The sequence below is a fragment of the Balaenoptera musculus genome, chromosome 13, assembly GCF_009873245.2.
Source record: "Balaenoptera musculus isolate JJ_BM4_2016_0621 chromosome 13, mBalMus1.pri.v3, whole genome shotgun sequence".
Classification (NCBI taxonomy): domain Eukaryota; kingdom Metazoa; phylum Chordata; class Mammalia; order Artiodactyla; family Balaenopteridae; genus Balaenoptera; species Balaenoptera musculus.
The window spans coordinates 8,169,883-8,187,829 of NC_045797.1; the positions used below are offsets into that span (position 1 = coordinate 8,169,883).

At 38.8% G+C, this 17,947-nt stretch overlaps 1 protein-coding gene across 1 annotated transcript in view; it reads left to right on the forward strand.

The window, feature by feature from the left end:
• The window catches only part of MGAT4A (alpha-1,3-mannosyl-glycoprotein 4-beta-N-acetylglucosaminyltransferase A), a 117,571-nt gene that overhangs the window by 37,747 nt on the left and 61,877 nt on the right, over positions 1-17,947 (forward strand). The window contains 2 exon segments of the mRNA XM_036873042.1: positions 8,235-8,402; positions 10,522-10,662. Of these exon segments, the coding sequence (XP_036728937.1) occupies positions 8,235-8,402; positions 10,522-10,662 (309 nt within the window).

Genomic DNA, 17,947 nt, shown 5'->3' on the forward strand with positions numbered 1-17,947 from the left:
CAGTGGGTTGTGTAGGCTTCCTGGTGTAGGGGACTAGTGTCTGTGTTCTGGTCGATGAGGCTGGATCTTGTCTTTCTGGTGGTCATGTCCGTGTCCGGTGGTGTGCCTGGGGTGTCCGTGACCGTATTATGATTTTAGGCAGCCTCTCTGCTAATGCGTGCGCTTGTGTTCCTGTCTTGCTAGTTGTTTGTCATAGGGTGTCCAGCACTGTAGCTTGCTGGTCGTTGAGTGGAGCTGGGTCTTAGTGTTGAGATGGACATCTCTGGGAGAGCTTTCGCTGTTTGATATTATGTGTAGCTGGGAGCTCTCTGGTGGACCAATGTCCTGAACTTGGCTCTCCCATCTCAGAGGCACAGGCCTGACACCTGGCTGGAGCACCAAGACCCTGTCAGCCACACGGCTCAGAAGAAAAGGGAGAAAAAAAGAAAGAAAGAAAAAAAAAGTAAAGTTATTAAAATAAAAAATAATTATTAAAAATAAAAGAAATTGAAAAGTAATAAAAAGAGAAGAAGAAAGAAAGAAGAGAGCAACCAAACCAAAAAACAAATCCACCAATGATAACAAGCACTAAAAAGTATACTAAAAAAAAAACCAAAAAAAACCCAAAACACCCCAAAAAACCGGCCAGACAGAATCCTAGGACAAATGGTAAAAGCAAAGCTATACAGACAAAATCACACAAAGAAGCATACAAATACACATTCACAAAAAGAGAAAAAGGAGTAAAAAATATATATCATATCTCCCAAAGTCCACCTCCTCAATTTGGGATGATTGGTTGTCTACTCAGGTATTCCACAGATGCAGGGTACATCGTTGATTGTGGAGATTTAATCCGCTGCTCCTGAGGCTGCTGGGAGAGATTTCCCTTTCTCTTCTTTGTTCGCACAGCTCCTGGGGTTCAGCTGTGGATTTGGCCCCACCTCTGCGTGTAGGTCGCCTGAGGGCGTCTGTTCCCATCCAAACAGGACAGGGTTAAAGTAGCAGCTGATTAGGGGGCTCTGGTTCACTCAGGCTGGGGAGAGGGAGGGGTACGGAATGTGGGGCCAGCCTGCGGCAGCAGAGGCCAGCATAACGTTGCAGCAGCCTGAGGCGCACTGCGTGTTCTCCTGGGAAGTTGTCCCTGGATCACGGGACTCTGGCATTGGCGGGCTGCACAGGCTCCCAGGAGGGGAGGTGTGGACAGGGACCTGTGCTCGCACACAGGCTTCTTGGTGGCTGCAGCAGCAGCCTTAGCATTTCATGCCCGTTTCTGGTGTCTGCACTGATAGGTGCGGCTCACACCCGTCTCTGGAGATCCTTTAGGTGGTGCTCTGAATCTCCTCTACTCACACACCCCGAAACAATGGTCTCTTGCCTCTTAGGCAGTTCCAGACTTTTTCCCAGACTCCCTCCCTGATAGCTGTGGTGCACTAGCCCGCTTAAGGCTGTGTTCACGCAGCCAACCCCAGTCCTCTCCCTGGGATCGGACCGAAGCCCGAGCCTCAGCTCCCAGCCCCCACCTGCCCAGGTGGGTGAGCAAACAAGCCTCTCAGACTGGTGAGTGCTGGTTGGCACTGATCCTCTGTGTGGGAATCTCTGCTTTGCCGTCTGCATCCCTGTTGCTGTGCTCTCCTCAGTGGCTCCAAAGCTTCCCCCCGCCACCCACTGTCTCCACCAGTGAAGGGGCTTCCTAGGGTGGGGAAACTTTTTCTCCTTCAAGCTCCCTCCCAGTGGTGCAGATCCTGTCCCTATTCTTTTGTCTGTGTTTTTTCTTTTTTCTTTTGCCTTACCCAGGTACGTGGGGAGTTCCTTACCTTTAGGGAGGTCTGAGGTCTTCTGCCAGCATTCAGTAGGTGTTCTGTAGGAGTTGTTCCACATGTAGATCAGCAATTTCTGATGTATTTGTGGGGAGGAAGGTGATCTCCACGTCTTACTCTTCTGCCATCTTGAACCTCTCCCTTTAATTTTTTTTTTAATTTAATTTTTTTTAATTGCAGTCTGTGTCCTTTTTTAAAAATAACATTTTCTTAGACTTTAAAATAAAGACTGTTACAAGAGACAAAGAGGGACACTACATAATGATCAAGGGATCAATCTAAGAAGAAGATATAACAATTATAAATATTTACGCACGCAACATAGGAGCACCTCAATACATAAGGCAAATGCTAACAGCCATAAAAGGAGAAATTGAAAGTAACACAATCATAGTACGGGAGTTTAACACCCCACTTTCACCAATGGACAGATCATCCAAAATGAAAACAAATAAGGAAACACAAGCTTCAAATGATACATTAAACAAGATGGACTTAATTGATATTTATAGGACATTCCATCCAAAAACAACAGAATACACTTTCTTCTCAAGTGCTCATGTAACATTCTACAGGATAGACCATATCTTGGGTCACCAATCAAGCCTTGGTAAATTTAAGCAAATTGAAATAGTATCAAGTATCTTTTCCAACCACAATGCTATGAGACTAGATATCAATTACAGGAAAAAAAATTCTAAAAAATACAAACACATGGAGGCTAAACAATGCACTACTAAATAACCAAGAGATCACTGAAGAAATCAAAGAGGAAATAAAAAAATACCTAGAAACAAATGACAATGAAAACACGATGACCCAAAACCTATGGGATGCAGCAAAAACAGTTCTAAGAGGGAAGTTTATAGCAATACAGTCGTACCTCAAGAAATAAGAAAAATCTAAAATAAACAGCCTAACTTTGCACCTAAAGCAATTAGAGAAAGAAGAACAACAGAAAAAAAAACCCCAAAGTTAGCAGAAGGAAAGAAATCATAAAGATCAGATCAGAAATAAATGAAAAAGAAATGAAGAAAACAGTAACAAAGATTAATGAAACTAAAAGCTGGTTCTTTGAGAAGGTAAACAAAATTGATAAACCATTAACCGGACTCATCAAGAAAAAAAAGGGAGAAGACTCAGATCAACAGAATTACAAATGAAAAAGGAGAAGTAACAACTGACACTGCAGAAATACAAAGGATCATGAGAGATTACTACAAGCAACTCTGTGCCAATAAAATGGACAACCTGGAAGAAATGAACAAATTCGTAGAAAAGCACAACTTTCTGAGACTGAACCAGGAAGAAATAGAAAATATAAAGAGAGCAGTCACAAGCACTGAAATTGAGACTGTGATTAAAAATCTTCCAACAAACAAAAGGCCAGGACCAGATGGCTTCACAGGCGAATTCTATCAAACATTTAGAGAAGAGCTAACACCTATCCTTCTCAAACTCTTCCAAAATACAGCAGAGGGAGGAACACTCCCAAACTCATTCTATGAGGCCATCATCACCCTGATACCAAAACCATACAGTGATGTCACAAAAAAAGAAAACTACAGGCTAACATCACTGATGCACATAGATGCAAAAATCCTCAACAAAATACTAGCAAATAGAATCCAACAGCACATTAAAAGGATCATACACCATGATCAAGTGGGGTTTATCCCAGGAATGCAAGGATTCTTCAATATATGCAAATCAGTCAACTTGATACACCATATTAACAAATTGAAGGATGAAAACTATATGATAAACTCAATAGATGCAGAAAAAGCTTTCGACAGAATTCAACACCCATTTATGATAAAAACTCTCAAGAAACTAGGCATAGAGGGAACCTACCACAACATAATAAAAGCCATGTATGACAAACCCACAGCCAACATTGTTCTCGATGGTGAAAAACTGAAAGCATTTCCTCTAAGATCAGGAACAAGACAAGGTTGCCCACTCTCACCACTATTATTCAACATAGTTTTGGAAGTTTTAGCCACAGCAATCAGGGAAGAAATAGAAATTAAAGGCATCTAAATCAGAAGAGAAAAAGTAAAACTGTCACTGTTTGCAGATAACATGATAGTATACATAGAGAAGCCTAAAGATGCTACCAGAAAACTACTAGAGCTAATCAGTGAATTTGGTAGAGTAGCAGGATACAAAATTAATGCACAGAAATCACTTGCATTCCTATACACGAATGGTGAAAAATCTGAAAAAGAAATTAAGGAAACACTCCCATTTACCATTGCAAAAAAAAGGATAAAACACCTAGGAATAAAGCTGCCTAAGGAGACAAAAGTCCTGTATGCAGAAAACTATAAGACACTGATGAAAGAAATGAAAGGTAATACAAACAGATGTAGAGATATACCATGTTCTTGGATTGGAAGAATCAACATTGTGAAAATGATTATACTACCCAAAGCAATCTACAGATTCAATGCAATCCCCATCAAACTACCAATGGCATTTTTCACAGAACTAGAACAAAAAAATGTCACAATTTGTATGGAAATAAAAAAGACCCCAATAGCCAAAACAATCTAAAAAAGAAAAACGGAGCTGGAAGAATCAGGCTCCCAGACTTCAGACTATACTACAAAGCTACAGTAATCAATACAGTATGGTACTGGAACAAAAACAGAAATATAGATCAGTGGAATAGGATAGAAAGCCCAGAGAGAAACCCACGCACATATGGTCACCTTATGTTTGATAAAGGAGGCAAGAGTATACAGTGGAGAAAAGGCAGCCTCTTCAATAAGTGGTGCTGGGAAAGCTGGACAGCTGCATGTAAAAGAATGAAATTAGAACACTTCCTAACACCATACACAAAAATAAACTCAAAATGGAGTAAAGACCAAATGTAAGGCCAGACACTATAAAACTTTTAGAGGAAAACATAGGCAGAACACTTTGTGACATAAATCACAGCAAGATCCTTTTTGACCCACCTCCTAGAGAAATGGAAGTAAAAACAAAAATAAACAAATGGGAACTAATGAAACTTAAAAGCTTTTGCACAGCAAAGGAAACCATAAACAGAATGAAAAGACCACCCTCAGAATGCGAGAAAATATTTTCGAATGAAGCAACTGACAAACGATTAATCTCCAATATATACAAACAGCTCATGCAGCTCAATCTCAAAAAAGCAAACAACCCAATCCAAAAATGGGCAGAAGACTGAAATAGACATTTCTCCAAAGAAGATATGTAGATTGCCATCAAACACATGAAAAGATTCTCAACATCACTAATGATTAGAGAAGTACAAATCAAAACTACAATGAGGGGGCTTCCCTGGTGGCGCAGTGGTTAAGAATCTGCCTGCCAATGCAGGGGACATGGGTTTGAGCCCTGGTCTGGGAAGATCCCACATGCCGCAGAGCGGCTAGGCCCGTGAGCCACGACTACTGAGCCTGCGTGTCTGGAGCCTGTGCTCCGCCACAAGAGAGGCCACGACAGTGAGAGGCCCGCGCACCGCGATGAAGAGTGGCCCCCGCTTGCCGCAACTAGAGAAAGCCCTCACACAGAAACGAAGACCCAATACAGCCAAAAATAAATAAATAAATAAATAAAAACTACAATGAGGTATCACCTCACAGTGGTCAGAATGGCCATTATCAAAAAATCTACAAACAGTAAATTATGGAGAGGGTGTAGAGAAAAGGGAACCGTCTTGCACTGTTGGTGGGAATGTAAATTGATACAGCCACTATGGAGAACAGTATGGAGGTTCCTTAAAGAACTAAAATTAGAACTACCATATGACCCAGTAATCCCACTACTGGCAATATATCCTTAGAAAACCATAATTCAAAGAGTCATGTACCACAATGTTCATTGCAGCTCTATTTACAATAGCCAGGACATGGAAGCAACCTAAGTGTTCATCGACAGATGAGTGGATAAAGAAGATCATATATACAATGGAATATTAGCCATAAAAAGAAATGAAATTGAGTTATTTGTAGTGAGGTGGATGGACCTAGAGTCTGCCATACAGAGTGAAGTAAGTCAGAAAGAGAAAAACAAACATTGTATGCTACACATATATATGGAATCTAAGAAAAAAAAAAAAACGGTTCTGATTAATCTACGGGCAGGACAGAAATAAAGACAGAGATGTAGAGAATGGACTTGAGGACACAGGCAGGGGGAAGGGTAAGCTGGGATGAAGTGAGAGAGTAGCATTGAGATATATACACTACCAAATGTAAGATAGCTAGTGGGAAGCAGCTGCATAGCACAGGGAGATCAGCTCGGTGCTTTGTGACCACCTAGAGGGGTGGGCAATGGAAGGTGGGAGGGATACGCAAGAGGGAGGGGATATGGGGATATATGTATGCATATAGCTGATTCACTTCGTTATCTAGCAGAAACCAACACACCATTGTAAAGCAATTATACTCCAATAAAGATGTTAAAATAAAATAAAATAAAATAACATTTTCTTAGTTGACACAAGAATGCTCCAGGTTCATCTTAAAGTTATTTCTCCAAAGGGTTATAATTCTTTTTTAGTGGCAAATGTCTAGAATCCACTATCTTGGCACCATGTAAGTGGTAAGAGGTAAAGGGGGAAGAAATCACAGGACAGTTCACTCATGCTCATTTTGGACACAATCTGCTTGGCGTGATCGGCCCTTGTCCCTGCTCTTTAGACTTGGCATTTAACACGGTCTTCATTTCTATAGCCTTAGAGTATGTTCTGATCTCAGAGCAAGTTACCTATTATTATTTCTAGATTTTTTTGACCTTTTAAAAACATTTTGTCTTTTACATGAATTTTAGAATCACATGTCAAAATTCAAGTTCCAAAAAAATTTCGTTGTTTTAAGAAGTGTTGCATTTATTATTTAGTTTAGGGTGGGATTTATCTATGTTTTTTGCAAGATTGAGATTAATAAATGACTTCACTTTTTTCTTCCATTACAGGCTCTAGGAAAAGGCTTATAGTTTTTATCACATAAATCTTGTGTGCCTCTTGTTATAATTGTTATAGTGTAATTGTTTATAGTTTTGTGTTTGTGAATAGTATCTTTTTAACATTTCTTCTATTGTGAATTAACACATATGGAAAAGTGTCTAAACCATGGATGTATAGTAATGAATTTTATTTAACCAGTAACCAGGTCAATAAGAAGAACCTTGCTGGCACCCTGAGACTCCCCTGTATGCCCTTTCCTAATAACAGACCCCCTCTCTTCCTTTCCTCCTAAAGCCAGTTTACAGAAACTAGAGCTGCTTATTAATACATTGTTCAATACAGGGAAACATGAGAGTTAAGCAGGGGAGACTTTCTTCCCTGCCACAGAATTCTTCAGAGGCATTTACTCTGTGGTCCTTTATGTAAGGGCCAAAGAATAATATAATTGACTATTTTTAAGGCTAGCTTTATGAGACAGGCAGATTTATATTTCTTAATTCTGTTTTGTACAGAACGATTCCATCCTTGATTGAGTAAAGCAGAGATTACAATATAAATTAAAAAGAGTCTTTCCAAGGTTTGTTTTGTTTAGATGTCAAAATAGTAGCCTTAGATTATCTAGCTTGATAGAGAAGCTGAAACGGTTGTTCTGATTTTTCTTAGTTTAATGAGGTTGTGGAAATTGCTCGGACCATTTACCAGCCTCAGCTCCCTTCCGGTGCTGCCAATCAAGATAAATGCATGGTTTCTTTTCTGCCTCTCTTAGATTTTGTTATCCAGTTCTGTCTTGGGGCCTCTTCTCACTATGTACTTTGTATCTGAGCTGTCTCATACTATTGCTTCAATGCCTACGTTTATCCTCATAAAATCCACTTTTATTTCCCAGACCAGGCTTTCCTGACCTGTGATTCTCTTAAATTCAAATAATTGACTTTTAGGGTCATCTTAACATCTACCTGATTGAGTTGTTAGGGATCAGGAATTTGACCAAAGTCTGGCCTAGGGAAATTTTTGCAGAATAGGAAGTACAGAGGAAACAGCCTATGAAAATGAGGCTGTTACGCTATAAAATGTTATAGTCATTGTATTATTAGATATATTATCATTAGTTTCAATGCTTCATCTCTATCTTCATACAAATAGGGTCTTTATAGTTGTTTGTACCTTTTGAGAAATGATCTTGGTATTATGCTTGAAGTGTTAATTCCAAAAACTTTGTCTTTTTCTCCCTATCTTTAACTTTCTGAAGTGCTAATTAGAAAGCGCCCTTTTTCTTACAGATATTAATAGCACTAAGTTAGTGGTGGCTTTGCCACCACTTTGTTAGTTGGGGCTCTTTTTTATTTTCAATTCTGTCTCAATGAATTCATAAATGAATATCTGTTTCTGAAAAATGCAACTTTAAAATTCCTAATGTTACAATTCTGTTTCGATTATAGTGGGTTTTTTTTTTAAAGGAAGATACTAATAACTTTTGGTTTTGCTTCTAGAAAAACTGATTGCTTATCAACGAGAATTTCTTGCTTTAAAAGAACGTCTCCGAATAGCTGAACACAGAATCTCTCAGCGGTCTTCCGAACTCAATGCCATTGTACAGCAGTTCAAGCGTGTAGGAGCAGAAACAAACAGAAGTAAGGATACGGTGAATAAATTTTCAGGTACAGACGATATTTTTGGTTTTATGAAAAGATTACATTTTCAAAGGGTTATGTGAAATACTCTCTTTGAAAGTTGTCTAGAGTCGCTTATCAGCCAACATTTGTTACCCTCTACAGAGAGAAAAATCACCATACAAAACTTTTTCTATTGTGGTTACTTATAAAACAAGTTTATTAATTGCTAAATTTGATTTAAAGAGAGTAATATTAAGTTTCAGTTGTATAAATTTCATTGCCAATAGTGAAGAACCAGCATCTTTAAAAAAAAACATTTAGAATAAGACTAAAATTTAACTTGGTGTTTATGCATGTTTCTGTTGTGACTTGTGTGGACTTCAAATGGACTCTGGGGAACCTTTGAGCTATTTGAAGCAATTAGTGCTCTCAGATATGACTTATAAGAAATAAAAAGACATAGTTTTATAATGGGTACTTTTGGGGGTACCTGACCTGTTGCCTCTCTGAGAAATTCTGGGCTGAGTGAAATGAATATCAACCATCTTCTGTTTCTTTCCTATTCTTATTCTAATGACTAAATTGATATATGTATATAATCATTTGACTCCAAATCTGCATAATCTTCCAAGAATAATATACTTTTTCATTTAGCATTATCTGTTATAATCTTTCACCATTAATTCCTCTCATCTTGAGATTCACTACCTTACCTTATTTTTAGAGATTCATGCCCCTTTCTTCCCCTCCTGATTATAAAATTCGTATTATGGCACAGTAACATTTAAAATTATAGAATGATTAACATTCTCTGTTTTCTTCTAGTCTTTTTTCCATGCATATTTTTCTTCAAAATTGTAATTGTGTGTTTTATGGCCTTATTTTTGCTCTTGAAATTATGCTATTAGCATTTTACTATGGCATTGAATATTCTTTTAAAATACCATTTTTGATGACATATATGTCAGCTTATCATATACTATAATATATTAAATATTTTTCTACAATTAGGCAAATAGGATTTTTCTGGGTTGTCTTTGTCCCCCAATTTATAACTCTGTGAAGAACATCTCTCTATATAAATCAATTACTTTTATGGTAGGCCTTAAGTTATTTTCATTAGATTATGACTTTCTTAAAAACAGAATCTGTGTTTTGATGACTGTTGATTTCCAAACACATGCCACGGTGGCTGGAACAAAACTGATAATTCACTAAATATTTATTGATTGCATAGAAGTTAAATTCCTAAAAGGGAAATTACTGAATAATAAGGCAGGAATGTTTTAAGGGTTTTGATGCTGTTCTTAATAGCTGAAACATTTATCACATTATCACCACAATTTAATACTACTGTTTAATCTGCTAACTTAATTTGATGGGTAGATATTGTTGTCTTGTAATTTGTAGTTGTTGCTTTTACATGAGGTTAAACTTTAATTTCATGTGTGATAGTCAGTTTCATTTCTTTTGTGAACTTTCGGTTCTGAATATTCAGAATATTTTAAGGGAATTTTCATATTGCTCTGTATAAAATTGTTATTGAGACTGCATGTCCTTACTGCTAACTTCCTTATTTAAAAGGTTAAGTTCTAGTTCAGTGGAATTTTAAAACAATATTGATTATCCTATCAAGGTTTTATTTTCTTTTATATTAAATGGTTCATTGGTTCCTCTCATAAAAACTGAAAAACGATTTGAAAGTTATGAACTGTACCAAACATTCTCAACTTGTGCTGTTTAAATTAGTGTACTTGAACTAAAAAAAAAATCTTCCATGTGAAATTTTGGTCAAATGTAATAGCATAAAAAAGTGAAAGTTACTGGTGGTCGTTGTACTTATTACATTTTCATGAATGGATAGTGTGTTTAGAGTCTGTCCCCCAGGGCTTGAGTTCTGACACATTATAAAGGTGAATGGTTCACATTCTACCTTCTCGTGGTACTCTGGCTGACCTTTTTAGCTTCATTCAGACTGTTCTCATCATCATGACTCTGTGAGACTCTGGTTGCCTAAGTGTCCATAGAAATCTCATTGACCAAAGTATGAAATTAGGATAGAAAATTCTTTTAGTTCTCATAAATTTTTACCACTATCTTTGTAACATCAGCAACTTCTATAAGTAAGGTATTACCGTGGATTGATTATACTTCTGTATTTCAGATGGTACCCTAAAGCTCTTGAGGGAGTTAACAAGCAAAAAGTCTCTTCAAGTGCCAAGTATTTATTATCATTTGCCTCATTTATTACAAAATGAAGGAAGCCTTCAACCTGTTGTGCAGATTGGTAATGGAAGAACAGGAGGTATGTTTGTTTTGTTTCCTATTGTATTTGCACTGCTGGTCTTAATTATGTCTTGGAGTATTTTGTTGACGATGAGAAGTCAGGCGGGTCGGGAGTCAAGATGGCGGACTAGGAGGACGCGGAATCCGCGTCTCTGCACAACTAGGGCACCTACCAGGCACCGGTGGGGGACCACGGACACCTAAGGGGCGGGAGGAACCCCCAGTGATGGGGTAGGACGTGGGGCGTGGGGGGAGTGAAGGGGGAGGAGAAGTGGAGGCGGGATGGGGCTGACGTCCCTGAGGGGTGGCTGGGGGAGGGGAGGGGATCCCACGCCAAAGTGGGAAATTGGGGAACCACTGGGAGGGCAGAGGATCAAAAGGGAGCGTGGCCAGGTTTCCCCTGCCCACTTGGGCCCCTGGGAGCCTGCTGAGATCCTGGGCCTGATCCTCTGCCCACTGAGGCCCCCCCCAGCCACGTGGGTCCTGAGGGAGTGGGAGGGAGGGAAGGGGAACAAAAATAAAGGCCGGACCTCTGGGTCTGGCACCCCGAGGGGTGGCTGGGAGAGGGGAGGAGTTCCTACACCCAGTGGGACCCACCCACAGTTAGGGGTCCAGCGGTGACGGGGGAGACCCTGGGGGAGACGGTGGGGGAGGGGCGTGGAGGAACAGAAGGGAACGCAGCCAGCGCTTTCCCTGTCCACTTAGGCACCGGGGAACCTGTTGGGCTTCTGGGCCTAATCCTCTACCCTTGGAGCCTCTCTCTTGCCATGCAGAGCCCAAACCCCGCCCCTGCACCACCACCTCTACACTCGGAGACCCCCTGCAACGTGCTGGGCCTAAACCCCACCCACACACCCTCACTCAGGGCCTTACCTCCAAACTCTGGAACTCCGCACTCCAGAGGCCCTCCTTTGGACGTGCTGCATCTCCCCTTCCGTGCAGTTCCTAAGCAGAGGTCCCGCCCCACGCTTGAACATCACCCTGCCTAGGCCCCAACCCAAGGCCTTTTCTGGCTGTGTGGGTCTTGAGCCTAGGACCCGCCCCATGCTCAAACGTCACCCCCCCCAAGTTCCGCCACACCCTAAACCCCACCCCTGCCTAAGTTCCACCCCTGCCTAAACTCTGCCCCCATAGCGAAGGCTTTTTTTTTTTTTTCCCTTTTTTCCTCTTTTAGATTGGGGTTCTGTTTTACCTTGTTGATTAATTTATATTCTTATTTTTCCTAATAAATCTTTTACTTTTCTAATTTTATTTTGTTTTTCTTTGATATCGTACTGCTCCTTTTTTCTTTCTTTCTTTTTTCTTTCTTTTCGTTTTTTTTTTTGCCATGCCATGCAGCTTGCAGGATCTTGGTTCCCAGGCCAGAGGTTGGTCCAGAGCTCCTGTGGTGGGAGCTCCAATTCCTAACCGCTGGACTAACAGAGAACCTCAGACCCCAGGGAATATTAATCAGAGTGAGGCCTCCTGGAGGTTCTCATCTCAGCACCAAGACCCGGCTCTGTCCAACTGCCTGCAGACTCCAGTGCTGGACACCTCAGGCCAAACAACCAGTAAGATAGGAATATAGCCTCACCATCAAAAAAAAAAAAAAAAGAAATGACAAAATATATGTTACAGACGAGGGAGCAAGGTAAAAACCTACAAGACCAAATAAATGAAGATGAAATAGGCAACCTACCTGAAAAAGAATTCAGAGTAATGACAGTAAAGATGATCCAAAGTCCTGGAAACAGAATGGAGAAAATACAAGAAACATTTAACAAGGATCTAGAAGAACTAAAGAGCAAAGAAACAGTGATGAACATAATAACTGAAATTAAAAATATTCTAGAAGGAATCAATAGCAGAATAACTGAGGAAGAAGAATGGATAAGTGACCTGGAAGATAAAATGGTGGAAATAACTGCCAGGGAGCAGAATAAAGAAAAAAGAATGAAAAGAATTGACGACAATCTCAGAGACCTCTGAGATAACATTAAATGCACCAACATTCGAATTACAGGGGCCCCAGAAGAAGAAGAGAAAAAGAAAAGGTCTGAGAAAATATTTGAGGAGATGATAGTTGAAAACTTCCCTAACGTGGGAACGGAAATAGTCAATCAAGTCCGGGAAGCACAGAGTCCCATACAGGGTAAACCCAAAGAGAAACATGCCGAGACACACATTATTCAAACTATCAATAATTAAATACAAAGAAAAAATATTAAAAGTAGCAAGGGAAAAACAACAAATAACATACAAGGGAATCCCCATAAGGTTAACAGCTGATCTTTCAGCAGAAACTCTGCAAGCCAGAAGGGAGTGGCAGGACATATTTAAAGTGATGAAAGGGAAAAACCTACAACCCACATTACTCTGCCCAGCAAGGATCTCATTCAGCTTTGACAGAGAAATTAAAACCTTTACAGACAAGCAAAAGCTAAGAGAATTCAGCACCACCAAACCAGCTCTACAACAAATGCTAAAGGAACTTCTCTAAGCAGGAAACACAAGAGAAGAAAAGGACCTACAAAAACCCAAAACAATGAAGAAAATGGTATTAGGAACATACATATCGATAATTACCTTAGATGTAAATGGATTAAATGTTCCAACCAAAAGACATAGACTGGCTGAATGGATACAAAAACAAGACCCATATATGTGCTGTCTACAAGAGACCCACTTCAGACCTAGGGAAACATACAGACTGAAAGTGAGGGGATGGAAAAAGATATTCCATGCAAATGGAAATCAAAAGAAAGCTGGATAGCAAGTCTCATATCAGACAAAATAAACTTAAAATAAAGACTGTTACAAGAGACAAAGAAGGACACTAAATAATAATCAAGGGATCAATCCAAGAAAAATATATAACCATTTTAAATATTTATGCACCCAACATAGGAGCACCTCAATACAAAAGGCAAATGCTAACAGCCATAAAAGGGGAAATTGACAGTAACAGAAGCATAGTAGGGGACTTTAACACCCCACTTTCACCAATGGACAGTTCATCCAAAATGAAAATAAGGAAACACAAGCTTTAAATGACACATTAAACAAGATGGACTTAATTGGTATTTATAGGGCATTACATCCAAAAACAGGAGAATACACTTTCTTCTCAAGTGCTCATGGAACATTCTCCAGGATAGACCCATATCTTGGGTCACAAATCAAACCTTGGTAAATTTAACTAAATTGAAATCATTATCAAGTATTTTTTCCGACCACAGTGCTATGAAACTAGATATCAATTACAGGAAAAAAACTGTAAAAAATACAAACACATGGAGGCTAAACAATACACTACTAAATAACCAAGAAATCACTGAAGAAATCGAAGAGGAAACAAAAAAATACCTAGAAAAAAATGACAATGAAAACACGACGACTGAAAACCTGTGGGATGTGACAAAAGCAGTTCTAAGAGGGAAGTTTATAGCAATACAATCCTACCTCAAGAAACAAGAAAAATCTCAAACAACCTAACCTTATACCAAAGCAATTAGAAAAGAAGACCAAAAAAACCCCATAGTTAGCAGAAGGAAAGAAATCATAAAGATCAGATCAGAAATAAATGAAAAAGAAATGAAGGGAACAGTAGTAAAGAACAATAAAACTAAAAGCTGGTTCTTTGAGAAGATAAACAAATTTGATAAACCATTAGCCAGACTCATCAAGAAAAAAAAGGAGAAGACTCAAATCAACTGAATAAGAAATGAAAAAGGAGAAACTGACACTGCAGGAATACAAAGGATCATGTGAGAGTACTACAAACATCTCTATGCCAATAAAATAGACAACCTGGAAGAAATGGAAAAATTCTTAGAAAAGCACAGCCTTCCAAGACTGAACCAGGAAGAAATAGAAAATATAAAGAGACCAGTCACAAGCACTGAAACTGAAACTGTGATTAAAAATCTTCCAACAAACAAAAGCCCAGGACCAGATGGCTTCACAGGCTTATTCTATCAAACATTTAGAGAAGAGCTAACACCTATCCTTCTCAAACTCTTCCAAAATACAGCAGAGGGAGGAACACTCCCAAACTCATTCTATGAGGCCATCATCACTCTGATACCAAAACCATACAGAGATGTCACCAAAAAAGAAAACTACAGGCCAATGCACATAGATGCAAAAATCCTCAACAGAATACTATCAAACAGAATCCAACAGCACATAAAAAGAATCATACACCATGATCAAGTGGGGTTTATCCCAGGAATGCAAGGATTCTTCAATATATGCAAATCAATCAATGTGATACACCATATTAACAAACTGAAGGATAAAAACCATATCATCATCTCAATAGATGCAGAGAAAGCTTTTGACAAAATTCAACACCCATTTATGATAAAAACCCTCCAGAAAGTAGGCATAGAGGGATCTTTCCTCAACATAATAAAGGCCATATATGACATACCCACGGCCAACATCGTTCTCAATGGTGAAAAACTGAAAGCATTTCCTTTAAGATCAGGAACAAGACAAGGTTGCACGTTCTCACCACTATTTTTCAACATAGTTGTGGAAGTTTTAGCCACAGCAATCAGGGAAGAAAAAGAAATTAAAGGCATTCAAATCAGAAAAGAAGAAGTAAAGCTGTCACTGTTTGCAGATGACATGATATTATAGGTAGAGAATCCTAAAGACGCTACCAGAAAACTACGAGAGCTAATCAGTGAATTTGGTAGAGTAGCAGGATACAAAATTAATGCACAGAAATCTCTTGCATTGCTATACATTAATGATGAAAAATCTGAAAGAGAAATTAAGGAAACACTCCCATTTACCACTGCAACAAAAAGAATAAAATACCTAGAAATAAACTTACCTAAGGAGACAAAAGACCTGTATGCAGAAAACTATAAGACACTGATGAAAGAAATTAAAGGTGGTACAAACAGATGGAGAGATATACCATATTCTCGGATTGGAAGCATCAGCATTGTGAAAATGAGTATGTTACCCAAAGCAATCTACAGATTCAATGCAATGCCTATCAAACTACCACTGGCATTTTTCACAGAACTAGAACAAAAAATTTCACAATTCGTATGGAAACACAAAAGACCCCGAATAGCCAAAGGAATCTTGAGAAAGAAAAACGGAGCTGGAGGAATCAGGCTCCCGGACTTCAGACTATACTACAAAGCTACAGTAATCAAGACAGTTGGTACTGGCACAAAAACAGAAATATAGATCAATGGAACAGGATAGAAAGCCCAGAGATAAACCCACGCTCATATGGTCACCTTATCTTTGATAAAGGAGGCAAGAGAATACAATGGCAAAAAGACAACCTCTTCAGTAAGTGGTGCTGGGAAAACTGGACAGTTGCATGTAAAAGAATGAAATTAGAACACTTCCTAACACCATACACAAAAATAAACTCAAAATGGATTAAAGACCTAAATGTAAGGCCAGACACTCTAAAACTCTTAGAGGAAAACATAGGCAGAACACTTTGTGACATAAATCACAGCAAGATCCGTTTTGACGCACCTCCTAGAGAAATGGAAATAAAAACAAAAATAAACAAATGGGACCTAATGAAACTTAAAAGCTTTTGCACAGCAAGGGAAACCATGAACAAGACAGAAAGACAACCCTCAGAATGGGAGAAAATATCTGCAAACGAACTAACTGACAAAGGATTAATCTCCAAAATATACAAGCAGCTCATGCAGCTCAATCTCAAAAAAAACAAACAATCCAATCCAGAAATGGGCAGAAAACCTAAATAGACATTTCTCCAAAGAAGATATACAGATTGCCAACAAACACATGAAAAGATGCTCAACATCACTAATCATTAGAGAAAACCATATCAAAACCACAATGAGGTATCACCTCACACCGGTCAGAATGGCCATCATCAATAATTCTACAAACAATAAATGCTGAAGAGGGTGTGGAGAAAAGGGAACCCTCTTGCACTGTTGGTGGGAATGTAAATTGATACAGCCACTACGGAGAACAGTATGGAGGTTCCTTAAAAAACTAAAAATGGAACTACCATACGACCCAGCAATCCCACTATTGGGCATATACCCTGAGAAAACCATAATTCAAAAAGAGTCATGTACCACAATGTTCATTGCAGCACTATTTACAATAGCCTGCACATGGAAGCAACCTAGGTGTCCATCGACAGATGAATGGATAAAGAAGATATGGCACATATATATAATGGAATATTACTGAGACATAAAAAGAAACGAAATTGAGTTATTTGTAGTGAGGTGGATGGACCTAGAGTCTGCCATACAGAGTGAAGTAAGTCATAAAGAGTAAGACAAATACCATATGCTAACACATATATATGGAATCTAAAAACAAAAAAACCAAAAGAACAGTTCTGGTGAACCTAGGGGCAGGACAGAAATAAATACGCAGATGTAGAGAATGGACTTGAGGACTCGGGGAGGAGAAAGGGTAAGCTGGGATGAAGTGAGAGAGTAGCATTGACATATATACACGACCAAATGTAAAATAGCTAGCTAGTGGGAAGCAGCTGCATAGCGCAGGGAGATCAGTTCGGTGCTTTGTGACCACCTAGAGGAGTGCGATAGGGAGGGTGGGAGGGAGGCAAGAGGGAGGGGATATGGGGATATATGTACGCATATAGCTGATTCACTTTGTTATACAGCAGAAACTAACACAACATTGCAAAGCAATTATAGTCCAATAAAGATGTTAAAAAAAAAAACAGAAGGTCAAAGAATAAAAGTTCTTGATCTGTGCATAGTAACTTAGGAGTCATTCTAAACTCCATGTTGAAGGGAGTTGGATATTTTTCTCCAAAGACCAGAGTAATAGAGCTCAAAAGGATTATGAGACATCTAGTTCAAGCCCTATCTCCAGGCAAAATAGTGTTTAAACTTTTGAAACTTTTCTATTTTAAAAATTTGAGAGGTAAAGAAATAACTTTTTTTTTCTTGTATTTTATTTCAACATTAATAGCTCTTATAGTCATGTCAAGAAAGTTTTTCGTATGTCTGCCCCTACTTTTCTTACAGAACTATAAGTATATAGTCACTTATATTTAACCTTTCATGCAATAATAGAAATAATTTGGTTTGCATCTTTTTCCCAAAATACCTAAAAGATAATCTATGGCATTTTTTTCTCCTCTTGTTAAAGTCACCAGAGCTTCTTGAGTTTTCCTTGTGGGACTTATATATGATTCTCTTATACTTTTTATTTCTCCACTTTGACTTTGTTAATCTTTTCTTTGTAGATTTTAGGATGTAGAGACAAAAATATTATTTTGCTCCTAAGTCTTCAACAAATGACAAAATCATTACTTC